This window comes from Ochotona curzoniae, unplaced genomic scaffold (assembly GCF_017591425.1).
Source record: "Ochotona curzoniae isolate NIBS_2020 unplaced genomic scaffold, NIBS_Ocur_1.0 contig_3498, whole genome shotgun sequence".
Taxonomy (NCBI): Eukaryota; Metazoa; Chordata; class Mammalia; order Lagomorpha; family Ochotonidae; genus Ochotona; species Ochotona curzoniae.
The window spans coordinates 39,705,777-39,720,703 of record NW_024465885.1 but is presented as its reverse complement, the minus strand read 5'-3'; the positions used below and the strand labels follow the sequence as shown (position 1 = coordinate 39,720,703).

The window sequence follows — 14,927 nt, the reverse complement described above, 5'->3', positions numbered from 1 at the left end:
GACTATGTATTATTGACCAAGACTGTAGAAAAGAAGTAATTCTTATGGAATGTGGTGACATTGTTAAGTTCTTTGTATGATCTGCAAGTTAATGTTTCTTGGAGTTCTGCAGCAGGATTAGTATTTTTCTGTTAATAAATATGAAAGCTTATGTAGTCTCTTTTCCAGAATGATTCGTTTCTCTCCATGACCTTTTCCACGTTTACATTCTTTTTCAGTTGATTCCTTTTGTTGATATGGTTCTCAAAGACCCAGTATTGCAAAATGGGCAACTGTTTCATTGTTTGGCAGAAACCTTAAGTTCCTGGGAAGCTAAAGCAGACATGGATAAAGATAATCAGACAGCTCACGGCTTGGAAAATGTCCTGCTGAATTTCTGGGAACGATTATCAGAGATCTGCGTCGAGAAAATCGATGAGCCAGAAGCTGATGTTAAATCCGTTTTGGGCGTCTGTAACTTACTACAGGTGCTGCAGAAGCCAAAGAGCTCAATCAAGTCCAGTAAGAGGAAAAATGGTAAAGTTAGATTTGCTGATGAGATACCTGAACCTGAAAGTAACAAAGAGAATGAGCAGTGCATGTCATCGGAAGGAGAGAACAGTGAGGCCACTGAGTTAGTGCCTGGGTCTGCTCGTGACTCCTCAGACGTCTTATCTCCTCTAAGGAAAAAACCTTTGGACGATTTAGTGTGTAAGCTCGCCGAGATGAGTATTAACTATGTCAATGAGAAGAAGTCAGAGCAACATTTGCGGTTTCTGTCTACCCTGCTTGGCTCCTTCTCATCAAGCCAGGTGTTTCAAGTGCTTCTTGGTGATGAAAACCGGAGTATTGTCAAAGCCAAATCTGTTGCAATAACCGAGCTCGCACAGAAAAATCCCGCCGTGAAGTTCTTATATGGAAAAGTAATAGGTTGGCTGAGTGAAGAACAAAGAAAGGATTCTGGGTTCCTGGTGGACATTTTGTACAGTGCCTTGCGTTGCTGTGATAATGATATGGAAAGAAAAGATGTCTTGGACGATATCTCTGAGGTATGAGTGTTCTGTATCCTTTCTCTCCCTGGAAAGGCAGAGAGCAAGCAAGCAGAGATCCGGGAGACAGGCTGAGCTCGCTCATTTGCTGACTTACTCCCCGTAAGCACAACACGGTACCTAACACCTGGCCATGCTGAAGCCAGGAGCCGAGAGCTCGAGCCCAGAAACCCCTTTGGGTAACAGGATCTAAGAACTTGAACCATCACTGTTGCTTTGTAGGGTATGCTTTTTAGTAAGAGACCAGAATCAGGAGTGAAGCATGTACTTGAACTTCCCAATATGGCAAGGGGCAGTCTCGGTTGGTATCTCAGCTGCTCTTCCAAATGCCTATACTCCTTACTGTTGTGTTAATTTCGTTTCTTTTTCTTGTAACATTTATTCATTTATTTGAAAGTCAGAAGAGTGAGAGGGGGCAGGGAGAGCTTTTGGATGAGCTGGTTCACTCCTAAATGGCCATAGCCAGAGCAAAGCCAGTTGCGTGTAGCTCCATCCTGGTCCCTGATGTGGTGGCAGGGCTCGCAGCACTTGGGCCATCCTCCACTGCTTTCCTGGGCACGTGAGTAGAGACCTGGAGTGGAAGCTGAATGTTCGTGTGCGATGTTGGGGTCTCAGCTAGTGGCTTAACCACCTTTTTTTGTTTCTTTCTTTTTATTTTTTAGAATATGTTACATAGGCTTATACTTTTTTTTAAAGATTGATTTTTTAAAAAAGATTTACTTATTCTTATTGGAAAGTCAGATATATACAGAGAGGAGGAGAGACAGAGAGGAAGATCTTCCGTCCGATGGTTCACTCCGCAAGTGACCACTGTGGCCAAAGCTGCACCGATCCTAAGCCAGGAACCAGGAACGTCCTCTACATCTCCCAATTGGGTGCAGAGTCCCAAGACTTTGGGCCGTCCTTGACTGCTTTCCCAGGCCACAAGCAGGGAACTGGATGGGAAGCAGGGCTGCTGGGATTAGAACCGGCCCATATGTGATCCAGGTGTGTTCAAGGACGTTAGCCCCTAGGGCACAGCGCTAAGCCAGATTGATTTGTTTTTTTTTTTAATTGGAAAATCAGATATGCAGAGAAGATCTTCTGTTCGCCAGTTCACTCCTCATTGGTCCCAACGGCCAGAGCTGAGTTGATCTGAAGCCAGGAGCCAGGAGCTTCTGGGTCTCCTGTGTTCGGTTGTAGAGGCCCAAGGCATTGAGCCATCCGCAACTGCTTTCCCAGGATACAAGCAGGGAGGTGGATGGAAAGTGGGGCGACAGGGATTAGAACCAGTGCTCATATGGGAACCTGGTGCGTGCAAGGCAAGGAGTTTAGCCACTAGGCTACCGCGCCGTGTCCATGGCTTAATCTCCTATGCCACAGTACTGGCTCCTCCCTTTGTCATCAGTTTTAATAATGGCTGCCCATGAATTATTTTGGATTTCTTTTTTACTGAAGATCAGTTTTAAGATAAGTAATATATTCTTGATTGTAATTTGGGAAGTATCTGATAGTGCTTCATAAATGTTTAACAATACTAGCATGATTAAAAAAAGGGGGGAGAGTTTTTTAGTGTTTGTTCTAGTAGAGTGTTTCTAAATCTTTTTCTTCTTTCAGGAGCACCTACACTGGAATTCTCTTCTTCAGGTTATTGAAAAGGTATCTCAGGAATTTTTTTCTCTGTAATTTTATTCATGAATATAGAGAAACTAAAACCATTGTCATAGTTTCAAGTGGTAAGATGTTTACACTAGAAAACCTCTATGCTATTGTAACGTTTCCTAATTTAAGAAAACATTTGGTCTTTGCCTTACATTCTGTTACTTTTCCGGTTAAGTATATCAGAGAATGTACAAGTTTTGGAAAGTTCAGTGTGTCATCCCTATTTATTTTTATTGCAAAGTCATAGTTACAGAGAGAAGGAGAGATAGGAAGATCTTGCTTTCACTGGTTCACTCCCCAAGTGGCTGCAATGGCCAGAGCTGAGCCGATCCGAAGCCAGGAGTCAGGAGCCTCGAGCCTCTTCCTGGTCTCCCACGTGGATGCAGGGTCCCAAAGCCTTGAGCCGTCTTCAACTGCTTTCCAAGGTCACAAGCAGGGAGCTGGATGGGAAGTGGAGCAGCTGGGACATGAACCAGCATGCATATGGGATCCCAGTGTATTCAAGGCAAGGACTTTAGCTGCTAGGCTACTGTGTTGGGCTGGAATTAATGATTTTGTAGGAGCAGGCTGAGGGATCCATTGCCAACTTAGGAATGTGGTTTACAGACTTGTATTTGTCATGGTAAAGTATCTCTTTCTTGGGTATTAAAATTCCTAGCTAGTGTTTGCCTTCTGTCCTGTGGCTCGCTGCTGTCAGCTACCCCATTTTTTGGCAGCTGTAAAGATTGTTTCATCAGATACATTAGTACCTTGAAATTCCTGGCTTGCTAACTTGACAGAGAATTTTAAATATCTATGCCAGGATTCAATAGGTGTGGTTGAATTTATTAATAAACTACATTAGAAAACCAGTATTATAACCCTCCTAAATGTTAGTGTGTTGTTGTTGTTGTTGTTGTTTTAAATTGAACCTGGTGAAGAAATTTCCTCAGGATTATAAGGCTCATTTATTGGTAGCTCTAGTTACCTACAGTTTTCTTTAAAATTAGAAGAATAAGCAGTTTTTTAGACATTACCCAATCTGCACTTGGATTTTTTTTTTCCAGATTGCTTTGAAATGAGCCAAGTTGCACACTCCTTCCTTCTCAGCCCTTGCAGAGAAGCTCTGGCACCTGGATCAGCATTCTTTTCGGGGTGGATTTACAAGTTCTCTCCCCCTCCCCATTTCATCAAAATAAAGAAGTTACTGTCAGATACCTGGCTTTAGGAACCATTTTTCAGAGAATTTAGGGGTTGACTCCCATTTTCAAATTGAATTTTTACAAAATTAATTAAGAAAAATGTAATATCCTTAGAGTGGTTAAATCTGTCATTTAAGTTCACACACTCATCATTCAGTGAACATGCCTGAAGTGCTGACAGCAGGTGTCAAAGAAGTTTAAGAGTTCTCTGCCCTCCAGGACGTTAAAGTTTCATTGGAAAGACAAGATGCAGACAGGTGAACCTTTACATGTTAATACAGTACAGTAAGTGCTTTAGAAACTCCGAGAAAAGCAGTGATCATTGCAGGTTCCAGTGGATGGGGAGACTTTATAAACATGGCATTTGTACCATTTTGAAGAACGGAAGGGAGTTTGGCAGGAAATGGATGGAATATTTATGGTTGGGAAGGTAGCAGGAACACATTGTGGAAGAGCAGAAAAGCCAGGTTTAATGGGAGACCAGGAAGATAGCGGTTTCCTGGAACCAAGGAGGAGGAAAGGGCGGGGGAATGCTGGGAGATGGAATTGGAGCCATGAAGGCTGGCAAGAAGGTTTTGATCTTGAATCTGACCTTTGTTTCAATCTTATGGTTTTAGGCATGTTCTGGTTCAGATAAGCATGCTTCAGTAACACCTTGGCTAAAAGGTGATACACTTGGAGAGAAACTGGTAACTTTGGCAGACGAACTTTGTAATAAAAAGAACTTACAATCTACTTCAGAATCCTACTTCTCCGAAAAATGGACTCTGCTAAAGTTGGTGTTGTCTCAGCATGTTAAAAATGGTAGGGAAAAATACTGCTTTTGTGTGCTTTTGCTGACATATTACTGATTAAGAATAAACAGGACTTAGTTGGATGTCTTAATTTTGTAAGCATGCCCAATCATTGTCAATCTTTGTAGTATGGCTTAAAAGATAAACCATTTTTTTTTTTTTTAGTTTCATACGCTAAGATTTTTTAGTGTAACAAAGCTACTCCCAGTGATTTTGCAAACTAATGCTATTCTGTATGCAATTTATTTATTTGTTTATTTTTTATTTATTTTTATTACAAAGTCAGATATACAGAGAGGAGGAGAGACAGAGAGGAAGATCTTCCGTCCGATGATTCATTTCCCAAGTGAGCGCAATGGCCAGTACTGCGCCGATCCAAAGCTGGGAACCAGGAACTTCATCTGGGTCTCCCACGGGTGCAGGGTCCCAAGGGTTTGGGCCGTCCTCGCCTGCTTTCCCAGGCCACAGGCAGGGAGCTGGATGGGAAGGGGAGCTGCGGGGATTAGAACCGGCGCCCATATGGGGTCCCGACGCATTCAAGACGAGGACTTTAGCCGCTAGGCCACATTGCTGGGCCCTATGTATGTAATTTAAAATAGCTTTTTTTATCTGTTGGTGTTTATGTGTGACAGGACAGATTGATTTGTTGAGATAATATTCTTCAGTGTAATGCATAAACAGTTCTTATTCTTTTTTTTTTTTAAGATTTATTTATTTTTATTGGAAAGTCAGATATATACAGAGAGGAGGAGAGACAGAGAGGAAGATCTTCTGTCCAATGATTCACTCCCCAGGCAGCTGCAACGGCTGGAGCTGAGCCAATCCAAAGCCAGGAACCAGGAGCTCTTCCGTGTATCCCACACAGGTGCAGAGTCCCAAGGCTTTTGGCCATCCTCTACTGCTTTCTCAGGCCACAAGCAGGGAGCTGGATGGGAAGCGGAACGGTCTGGATTAGAACCAGCACCCATATGGGATCCTGTGCATTCAAGGCGAGGGGCGAGGACTTTAACCACCACACTATTGCGCCGGGCCCAGCACTTCTTATTCTTAAACACACAGAAAGACCCACCTGTTACTAACTCCAAGTAAGATTTTAAAAATATATGTTAATATTTTTTTCATTTTTGTCTGAACTTTTTTTTCCTCTAGATTACTTGATTGGAGAAGTATATGTTGAAAGAATCATTGTTAAACTTCATGAAAGTTTATGTAAAACAAAGACATTGTCAGAAGCTGATAACAGTGATTCGTCAGTGTCTGTTGTCTGTGACGTGGTCCACAACTACTTCGGCTCTCCCAAAGGGTGCTCGTTAGTGCCCTCGGCTGAAGAGTTACTATTAACGCTCTTTCAGTTGTGTGCTCAGAGCAAAGAAAAAACACACTTGCCAGGTAATAGCAAATGTTTTGTTGGGAATCTCCGCCTCTGACCTTCGTAGTGAGAGTAAGTTTCCAGGCTTTATTAATTGAATCATAATATGTTTCAAAATTTAAAGCATTTTGAGTAAATGACTGCGATGTTAACACACTTTCAGCTTTAGCAAGCACGTTAAAGCTGTATGTGAACTTCATGTCAAAAGAGTTTTGGAAGTAACCCTGGCAGATGAGTTAGAATCTTGGCTCGCCCCCCACATCCCTGTTCATCAGCCTTGGCAAGCTGCTTAATTTTTTAAAAATATTTATTTTTATTATTTTTTTATTAGAAAGGCGGATATACAGAGAGGAGAGACAGAGAGGAAGATCTTCTGTCTGATGATTCACTCCCCAAGTGAGCGCAACGGCCGATGCTATGCATCCGAAGCCAGGAGCCTCTTTTGGGTCTCCCGCGCGGGTGCAGGGTCCCAAAGCCTTGGGCCGTCAGACGTTTATTTGAAAACCAGACTTAGAAAGGAGAGGGAGGAAAAAGAGAAATCTTCAGTGCACTGATTGACTCCCCGAATGGGAATGGATAGGCTGGCGTTAGGCCTGTCCATAACCAGGAGCTGGGAGCTTTTGCCGGGGCTCCCGCGGGAGTGCGGGGACACAGTCCCAGGCCCATGTGCGGGGACACAGTCCCAGGCCTGTTAATAGGGAGCTCGATCAGATTTGGAGAAGCCAGGACTTGAACCAGTGCCTACATGGGCTTTATGCCGGCTCTGAGTTGCTTAATTTCTTGGTGGTTCCACTTTCTCGTTTAACGAATAATAATGTTATATCTCAATTATAGTAGAAAACAAATCAGTGTTGGCTCTTATCACAATGAAACATTATCATTGTGAGGACTATTTTCTTTAATGTATTACTTCAGACTTCAGAAGCACTTGTGAAAAAAATACTCAGAAATATAAAACACTTTGGATAGACAGCCTTTCTTTACCTTTTTCTTTAATGTTTACACTTATGTGAAAGAAGTGTGATGCTTAATTCTTATTATCTCCAAAAGAACAGTTCTTGTAAAGGCATTTGCAGTAGAAAAGCTACTAAAGTTTTACACTTTTAGTTTTACATAGCACAAGGTAGTGTACATATCTGAGTGTTCACAACACTTTTAGTAATTGAATTTTAATTTTATGTTTTCTTATCCTGAGTCCAATTTATGAGTTCTTTCAGATATTTTTTAACAAAGCTGATTTGTGAGATGATAAATTCCTACTGACATCTCGATTTTAGATTTTCTTAGGTGTAAACTGAAAGATACTTGGCTCTCTGGTGTAAATGTGTTGGTCCGTCATGCCAGTGGCACATTTAAGCAAAGCACCTTCCTACGTTCATCTGCTCTGTGGCTCAAGAGTCAAGTTCAGTCTTCCTCTTTGGATATCACAAGGTAAGCTTTTTTGGGCTTAGTTATAAAGTGTCTTTTTGATCACGGTCCTTAAATCGGCTCCATTGTGATGTGTATACCTAAGAAAAATGATTTGTTCTGTAAGAAAACCATAGGACTCTTTAAGAGAGAAACAAGATTTACAAGTCCATTTTGTTGTACTGCTCATTCATTTAAACTGATCGCTTGAAGAATCATTTGTTATGATGCATCAGCAGGACTCCTAACTTGTAGCAGTTTCTGATGATGGTACTGTCCTGTGTAGGGAGCTGGTCTGGAGTGGTGGCCGTGACTTCTCATCTCCACACACTGTTGATTGGTTCTTGGGAAGGTATTCTGTATTTCAAGCTGCTGGAAATACATTGCGAATACATTTTACACATCAGATATGAATTAATGTAACACAAGTGAAAACAGAGAATGTATATTGAGGCTGTTGGGAAGGGGTCAAAGAATCAAGCTCTTTTCAGGGATAAGAGAGCTGTAGCTCGGGCAGATCTGCCTTGAATTGGAATCAGGTTCCCTTCAACCTGAGCTGGAGGCTGCATTTGATTTCCGTTCGTGAAAGCATTCCTGAAGGCCCTGTTTTGACTGTGTGTATCCAAGGCCTTAGGAGCATCTGTTCTCTGCTGTTTTTGTCACAAGTATTGTCATCTGTGATCAAGTATTTCACGAGTGCCAGGGTTCTCAACAGCTAAGTTCTTTCATTATTTTCAGTCTTCAAGTCCTTTTGTCTGCTGTTGAAGATTTGCTAATTGCATTTCTAGAGAGTGAAGATCCCTGTCTTCTGGCAGATTATATTGGAAGTATAATGCCAACCAGCAGTGAATGGGAAAAGATGAGACAGTCTCTTCCTACTCAGGTATGTTGGAAGTTGGAGAGTATAATTTCTGATTTTATGCAAGCTTGGAAATTTTAATTTGCTGGGGAAGAAAAAGAAATTCCAAGAAACGAGCACCTTGCTTTGTGTCTCTGCCTGCCTTGCACCCCTCATGTACTGAGTGAAGGCTGTTTACCAGCTACTGTTTGGATCTGACAGTAGGGAGTAAGGCTTAATGAGTCCTTAGGAAGTTTTATTTAATCATTTCTTTTCCTTAGGGAGTTTTAAAGAGATATAGACTTTGATGATTTCCTTTAGTAGTAAACAAGCTTCTACATATTATAATAACTCATCTTTATTCTCTGAATTATGTAGGTCTGTAAATAATATAGAATAATGATCTTGTATGTAATTTGATGTATTCATTTTACAGTGGTTACACAGACCTCTTTTAGAGGGAAGATTGAGTTTGAATTACGAGTGTTCCAAAACTGAGTTTAACGAACAAGATGCCAAGAGCCTTCCCAGCCATTTGTGTATGTCAGCCTTATTGGGCAAGATGATGTTAGTGTCACTGAAAAAGAAAATAAACCTGGAAAATAGTGAGCTTGAGAAAATAAGTAAGTATCCATGGATATAACTGAAATAATTTTCATTGTGCCACAGTTTAAATCTAAGATCTTCAGTTTCCTATTGATTGTTTTGGTGATAGGAAATGTGAGGTTGGGAAACACTGAAGTTTGTTCTGCTATTAGCTAGGGGTGTAATTTGCTCTGAAATAGGATCCTCGGGTTGGCAAAATATCAAAGTATAAGCAAGTCCTGTGACACGTAACCTAAAGGAAATGGGAAATGAGGCTTTGGCGTTTCACCAAGGATTCTGAATTCTGCTTGATTTTTGAATCTGTACCTTGCTATTCAGCACAATATAATACTTTCCCGACAAGTATAGGTACAAATATTATATCTCCAGAGGAGACAGTTTGTATCAGGGTGTGGCATAGAGTTGTAGGCAGGGGTAGGACCTTGTAGGAGATGGTGTGAAAGGTAGAGCCTTTGGTGAAACCTGTGTGTCTTATTGCTGTGACACAGTAGGGAACAACAGATGGCAGGGCAGAAAGCTGAAATTCTGAATTGCCTCTTGAGATCATTTAGCTGCTTACGTAGTTAGTGCTAAGAAAATAAGCCTACAGTTTATATTGCTCAGAGGGATTCTATCACCACATAAAGCTGAAATTTAAGAGTTTTTGTAATAATTTGTTCTGATTGTAAGTAGTTATTAGAAACTGATAGTTATTTATTCTTCTTACTAGCCTTATCTGTTAGATATTAATTGCTGTTTTAGTTAGCTTTGCTTGATTGGAGCTACCTAGCTTAAAAGGATAGAATTGTATTTTGAATCTAGTCCTATGGCTTCTGACTTTAGCATACACTTTTAAGGAATGTTCAGGACCCGGTGCGATAGACTAGTGGCTAAAGTCCTTGCCTTGCACTTGCTGGGATCCCCTATGGGTGCTGGTTTGTGTCCCGCCTGCTCCACTTCCCATCCAGCTCCCTGCTTGTGGTGGGAAAATAGTGTAGGAAGGCCTAAAGCCTTGGGACCCTGCACCTGCATGTGAGACCCTGAAGATGCTCCTAGCTCCTGGCGTTGGATCAGCTCAGCTCCAGCCATTGGGGCCAGTTGGGGAGAGAACCCACAAATGCAAGTTCATTCCCTCTGTTTGTCCTTCTGTCTGCAAATCTGACTTTCTGATAAAAATAAATGTTAAAAAGCAAAGAATGTTCAGATCATTAATGCATTAGAAGCCTGTGATGAGTCGATCAGAATGGACGTTAGGTCATTTGATGCTCACAGTAGCCCTGTGAGGCAGGTTGCAGTATCCTCAGTAATAATCACGTATGTGTGCAGTACAGTGCTACATCATGCCGTCTCCCCCATCCTGCCACTTGGGCGCACAGTGCTGACCCAGGTGTGGCCTGTGTGTGTTTCCCCTGAGGCAACTTGCTGTCACTTGTGCCAAGATAGTAAGAAGATTGTTTCAGTGTCTAATAAATTAGTTACCCAAGCTCATTCCCCCCCCCCCCTTTTTTTTAAATCTTTACTCATTAGAACCACCAAGTAAGACTTGGGGAGAGAAGAGTGGCATTTTGTGCCACAGGCAGATGTTCTGTTTTCATTATACTAGGAAATTCTTAGTTTTTTTTTTTCAGATTTATTTACTTAAAAGCTAGTTGCAGACTGAGAAGGAAGGAGAGAGAGCGAGAGAGCGCTTTTATCTGCTGGCTCACACTGCTGTTGCCTATGACATCCAGAGCTGGGCCAGGCCAAAGCTGTGAGCTTCATCTGGGTGTCCTGTGTGGGCGCGGAGGCCCACGTGCTTGCCCTGTCTGCCGCTTTCCAGGGCAAACCGGGCTTCCAGGAAGCCCAGGTGAGCGTGGAGCTGCCGGGCCTTGAGCTGGCACACAGGGGACGTTGATGTTGCAGACAGCAGCCCAACCTAATGTGCCACAGTGCCTGCGCCCTATGTGAATGGCCTGAAGGTCATTTGACAAAAAGTCATAGCTACTTCGATGTGAGTACAGCAGTAACACTAGGAAATGGGACGCGGACGTGAAAGTAATTCAGTTGTGAAGTGCACCTGGTGATGTGATGCCTTCCTCAATGTTAGCCGCAGAGCTGCTCTACTCACTGCAGTGGTGTGAAGAACTAGACAACCCGCCTGCTTTCCTAACTGGATTTTGTGAGATGCTTGAAAAAATGAGTATTACATTTGATAACCTACGTGCATTTGGCGATACCTCTGGCCTTTTGCAACTGTTATTTAACAGGTAAGAATCCCTTTAAGTTTCCATTTTTTAACTGATTATTGTTCTTTTGTGTAGCTTTGTCCTCCACAAGCTGGTGATGAACGGCTCGGGGATGTTAAATCATTGGTGTAATTTTCCAGGGGATCTGTTTGGACCTTGCTTCTCTTTTAATCTATAAATTTATGTATTTTTAAAGACTTATTTTATTTTTATTGAAAAGTCACATATACAGAGTGGAAGGGAGTCAGAGAGGAAGATCTTCCATCTATTGATTCACTCCCCAAGTGGCCATAAAAGCCAGAACTGCGTCCGGAGCCTCCTCTGGGTCTCCCATGTGGTGCAGGGTCCCAAGGCTTTGGGCCATCCTTGACTGCCTTCCCAAGCCACAAGCAGGGAATTGCATGAGAAGTAGTGTAGCCGGGATTAGAACCAATGCCCATATGGGATCCAGGTGCATGCAAGGCAAGGATTTTAGCCGCTGGGCTACTTTACTGGGCTCCGTAAGTATTTTAAATGGCAAATGACAATGAAAGATACAAGTGGAAAAGCCAGGACAAGAACCTGCACCCATATGGGACACCAGCGCACACGCAGAGGATTTGCTCTCTGTGCCACACTGGCCCTAGCAGGCAGTGGCTTTGCTTGTTTTGCCACAACATTAGTCCCCAAATTTACTCTGAAGCAAAAGAGAGGTTACATTTCCATACTCTGATTGACAGTCCATAAAAACCAGAGGGTAGATCAGACTAAAGCCAGAATCCTGGAACTCGGCCTGAGTTTTCCATGTGGGTGTAGGGACGCCAGAACTTGGACCATGCGCAGTTGCTCCCTGTGGTGGACATTGGCAGAAAGGCAGCATTGATGGGGCTGAGACTTGAATCCAGGCACATGACTGGTCCGTGTCTTAGAAATATGAGATCCTTTCCCTAAGAGGAGGAAGTTAGATGTGCAAGAGCCTTTGTGGAAATTACAGTGATGAGATGCTTAACTTGTCCAAGTCGTTTTCATCTTCCAGAGCGATTCCTTGCCTGTCTGCCTAGCATGCTTTGCGGTGTCAGGGTGCCCACTTCTTCTCGGGTCCTAGTCTGATTGTGGAACAGCTTGCCTTGGAGGAGGGAAGTTCCGGCCGGCTGTTCGTGTGGCAGATGCCCAGGTGTCCTCAGGGAGATGTCCTTTTCCCACCTGCACCCTCTGGTTCTTTAAGTCTGTTCTTTAGGTTTGTCTCCTAGTGAAACTTGACAGACTTGGGGATTTGCTTGAAGTGAGTACTCAGTTCAGTTGTGGATAATTACTGAAAGTCTGAACTGCCTTTTCTTTGGGTAATTATGGTAGTTGTGTGGTAAAAGTTTTGGGTAAGTTGATGCCTTCAGAAAGCTATTTATTTAATTTTACAACGATTTTTAAAAATATGTGTTCAAAATGAAGTGTAACTTTCTCTTTTTTAGGTCCAAGGAAAATGGAACACTCTGGGCTCTTATTATTGCCAAGTTGATCCTTTCCCGAAGCATTTCATCTGATGAAGTAAAGCCACATTATAAGAGAAAAGAAAGGTATCCTTATCTCACGTGTTGTACTTTGTAATTTATTATTTTTGATCGTCTAACAAATGGATAATCTCTAGTGAATCAAAAAAATAAAGTTTACAAAATGAGCAAATGAAAGGAAGTGAAAAGTAAAGACTTTTTTTTTCCTTCAAATTTTTTTTATTGGAAACGGAGATAAACAGAGAAGAGGAGAAACAGAAAGATCTCTCCTTTTACTCACTCAAGTGGCTGCTATGGCCCAGGCTGTGCCAGTCTGAAGCCAGGAGCCAGGAGCCTCCTCCAGATCTCCCATGCAAGCATAGGGTCCCAAGGCTTTGGGCCATCCTTAACTGCTTTCCCAGGCCACAATCAGGGAGCTGGATGGAAGCAGGGCTGCTGGGATTAGAACCGGCGCCCATGTGGGATCCCAGGGCATGCAAGGTGAAGACTTTAGCCACCAGGCTTCCATGCTGGGCCCAGAAAGTAAAAACTTTAAAACATCTTAAATTATCTTAGATTAGAGGCTCATCTTATTTTTTTCAAACTGACATGTCTAAATTTTCACATGTGCATTATGAAATGATATATACTTGTTTTAAACAGATAGTATTGTGTAAACTTAGCCTTTTCTTCAGAAGTCTCCTTAGTAAAAATCTTTTTCTTCTCTACAGCATTCTTCTGCCACTTTTGCTCTAGGGAACTGGTAGAGAAAGTCACTCTTAAATGAGAATAAGCCTGTTGAAAGATGTTTTGCAACTATAATAAATGTGTACTTTAGACAAAGCAAAACAAGAATGTACATTTAAAATTCGTACTTAGGGTCTGGTACAGTAGCCTAGTAGATAAGTTCTCACCTTGCACACCCTGTGATCCCATATGGGTGCTGGTTCTAATCTTGGCTGTGCCACTTCCCTTCCAGTTCCCTGCCTGTGGCTTGGGAAAGCAGTGGAGTATGGCCTAAAGCCTTGGGACCCTGTACCCGCATGGGAGACCCAGAAGTGGCTCCTGGTTCCTAGGTCCTGGCTTTGGATTGGCTGAGCTCCATTCATTGCGGCCAGTCGAGGAGTGAATCGGCAGATGGAAACTCTTGCTCTCTGTCTTTCCTTCTCTTTGTAACCCTGACTTTCCAATAAAATAAATAAATCTTTCAAAATAACTTTAATAATTAGCTGAGATTTACCCAGAAATGTTTCGGATGTAGTGATCCACCAAGAGAAATTCAGAAGTTAAATGCATGTATGTATCTATTTTGTCTATTATACAATATCATGACAAACAAAATGGTATTTCCTGTAAGCTGTTGAGCCGGCTGACACAGGTTGACAGACATATGAGGTATGTGAACACGTCAGCCCAAATAATGCAGTAGTTTCAGCATAGGATCCCTTGTGTATAAACCCGTGTCACACCTTCTTGTTATTTGTGTGAATGAGAGAATTCACAGTGAGAGGGAGGTAGTCCGTGCAGTGTTACTCCTTGAATCGCAGCCACAGCTGGGGCTGGGTCGGACTGAGGCCAGGGTTTTCCAGGTCTTCTTCGTGGGTGGCAGGATCCCGAGGCCTTGGCCATGCTCGGCTGCTTTCCTGGGCCAGTAGCTGGGAGCTGGATTGGAAGTGGAGCAGCCAGGAGTCAAACCAGTGCCCATACGGGATGCCTCAACACCCGCCCCAGGCAAGATATTAAGGAACGGACAATGTCATAAAATCCATAAAGTAAATAGATATTTGACTGTGTGAAAAGGAAAACTTTTATCTGTCTGGATCAAAAGTCAAAAAACTAAATAATACTCACTTTTAAAAAGGAAAAAAATTCTGACACATGCAATAGTGTTAATGAATCTTGAAAAATCTTACACCAAATGAAGTGAGTCAGTCACAAGGAGACACCTACTGATTAGCCTGTTGATGAAAGTGACCCAGACTGGTTGCAGGAAACTACTGGGGCGTCGGGGCTAGGTTGAGCCCAAGTGCTGGTGGGCCCTAGGCATCCCAGCGGGCGGTTTGACCATTAGGCCACACCGCATTACTTCATCAACTTTATGAAGCCCCTTTTCTGAAGTTTGAGTTACATGTATATTACCTTAATGGAAAACAAAAATCTTTTTTTTTTAGATGAAAATGAATTTTAACAAGATGTGTGTACTCATTTGAAAGGCAGAGGCCAAGAGCGAGCTTCCATCTGTTGGTTCACTCCACAAATGGCTGCCGTAGCAACGTCTTGGTCCTGCCAAAGCCAGGAGCCAGGAGCCAGGAACTCCCTTCTAGTCTTCCCCATGGGTTGCAAGAGACAGTGCTTTGGCTGTTACCTGTTTTTCAGACTCATCAGCAGTCGTGGAT

The 14,927-nt window shown here is 42.6% G+C and overlaps 1 protein-coding gene across 2 annotated transcripts in view; it reads left to right on the top strand.

Moving 5' to 3' along the window:
* Positions 1-14,927, top strand: part of LTN1 (listerin E3 ubiquitin protein ligase 1) — a 69,357-nt gene that overhangs the window by 20,394 nt on the left and 34,036 nt on the right. The window contains exons 10-18 of one of the 2 annotated variants that reach the window (XM_040980690.1): positions 219-1,028; positions 2,625-2,666; positions 4,468-4,654; positions 5,794-6,033; positions 7,291-7,444; positions 8,159-8,303; positions 8,695-8,881; positions 10,930-11,089; positions 12,514-12,618. In XM_040980690.1, coding sequence (XP_040836624.1) covers positions 219-1,028; positions 2,625-2,666; positions 4,468-4,654; positions 5,794-6,033; positions 7,291-7,444; positions 8,159-8,303; positions 8,695-8,881; positions 10,930-11,089; positions 12,514-12,618 — 2,030 coding nt within the window. The remainder of the gene's footprint in view (positions 1-218; positions 1,029-2,624; positions 2,667-4,467; positions 4,655-5,793; positions 6,034-7,290; positions 7,445-8,158; positions 8,304-8,694; positions 8,882-10,929; positions 11,090-12,513; positions 12,619-14,927) is intronic. The other variant, XM_040980691.1, reaches the window with a different exon arrangement.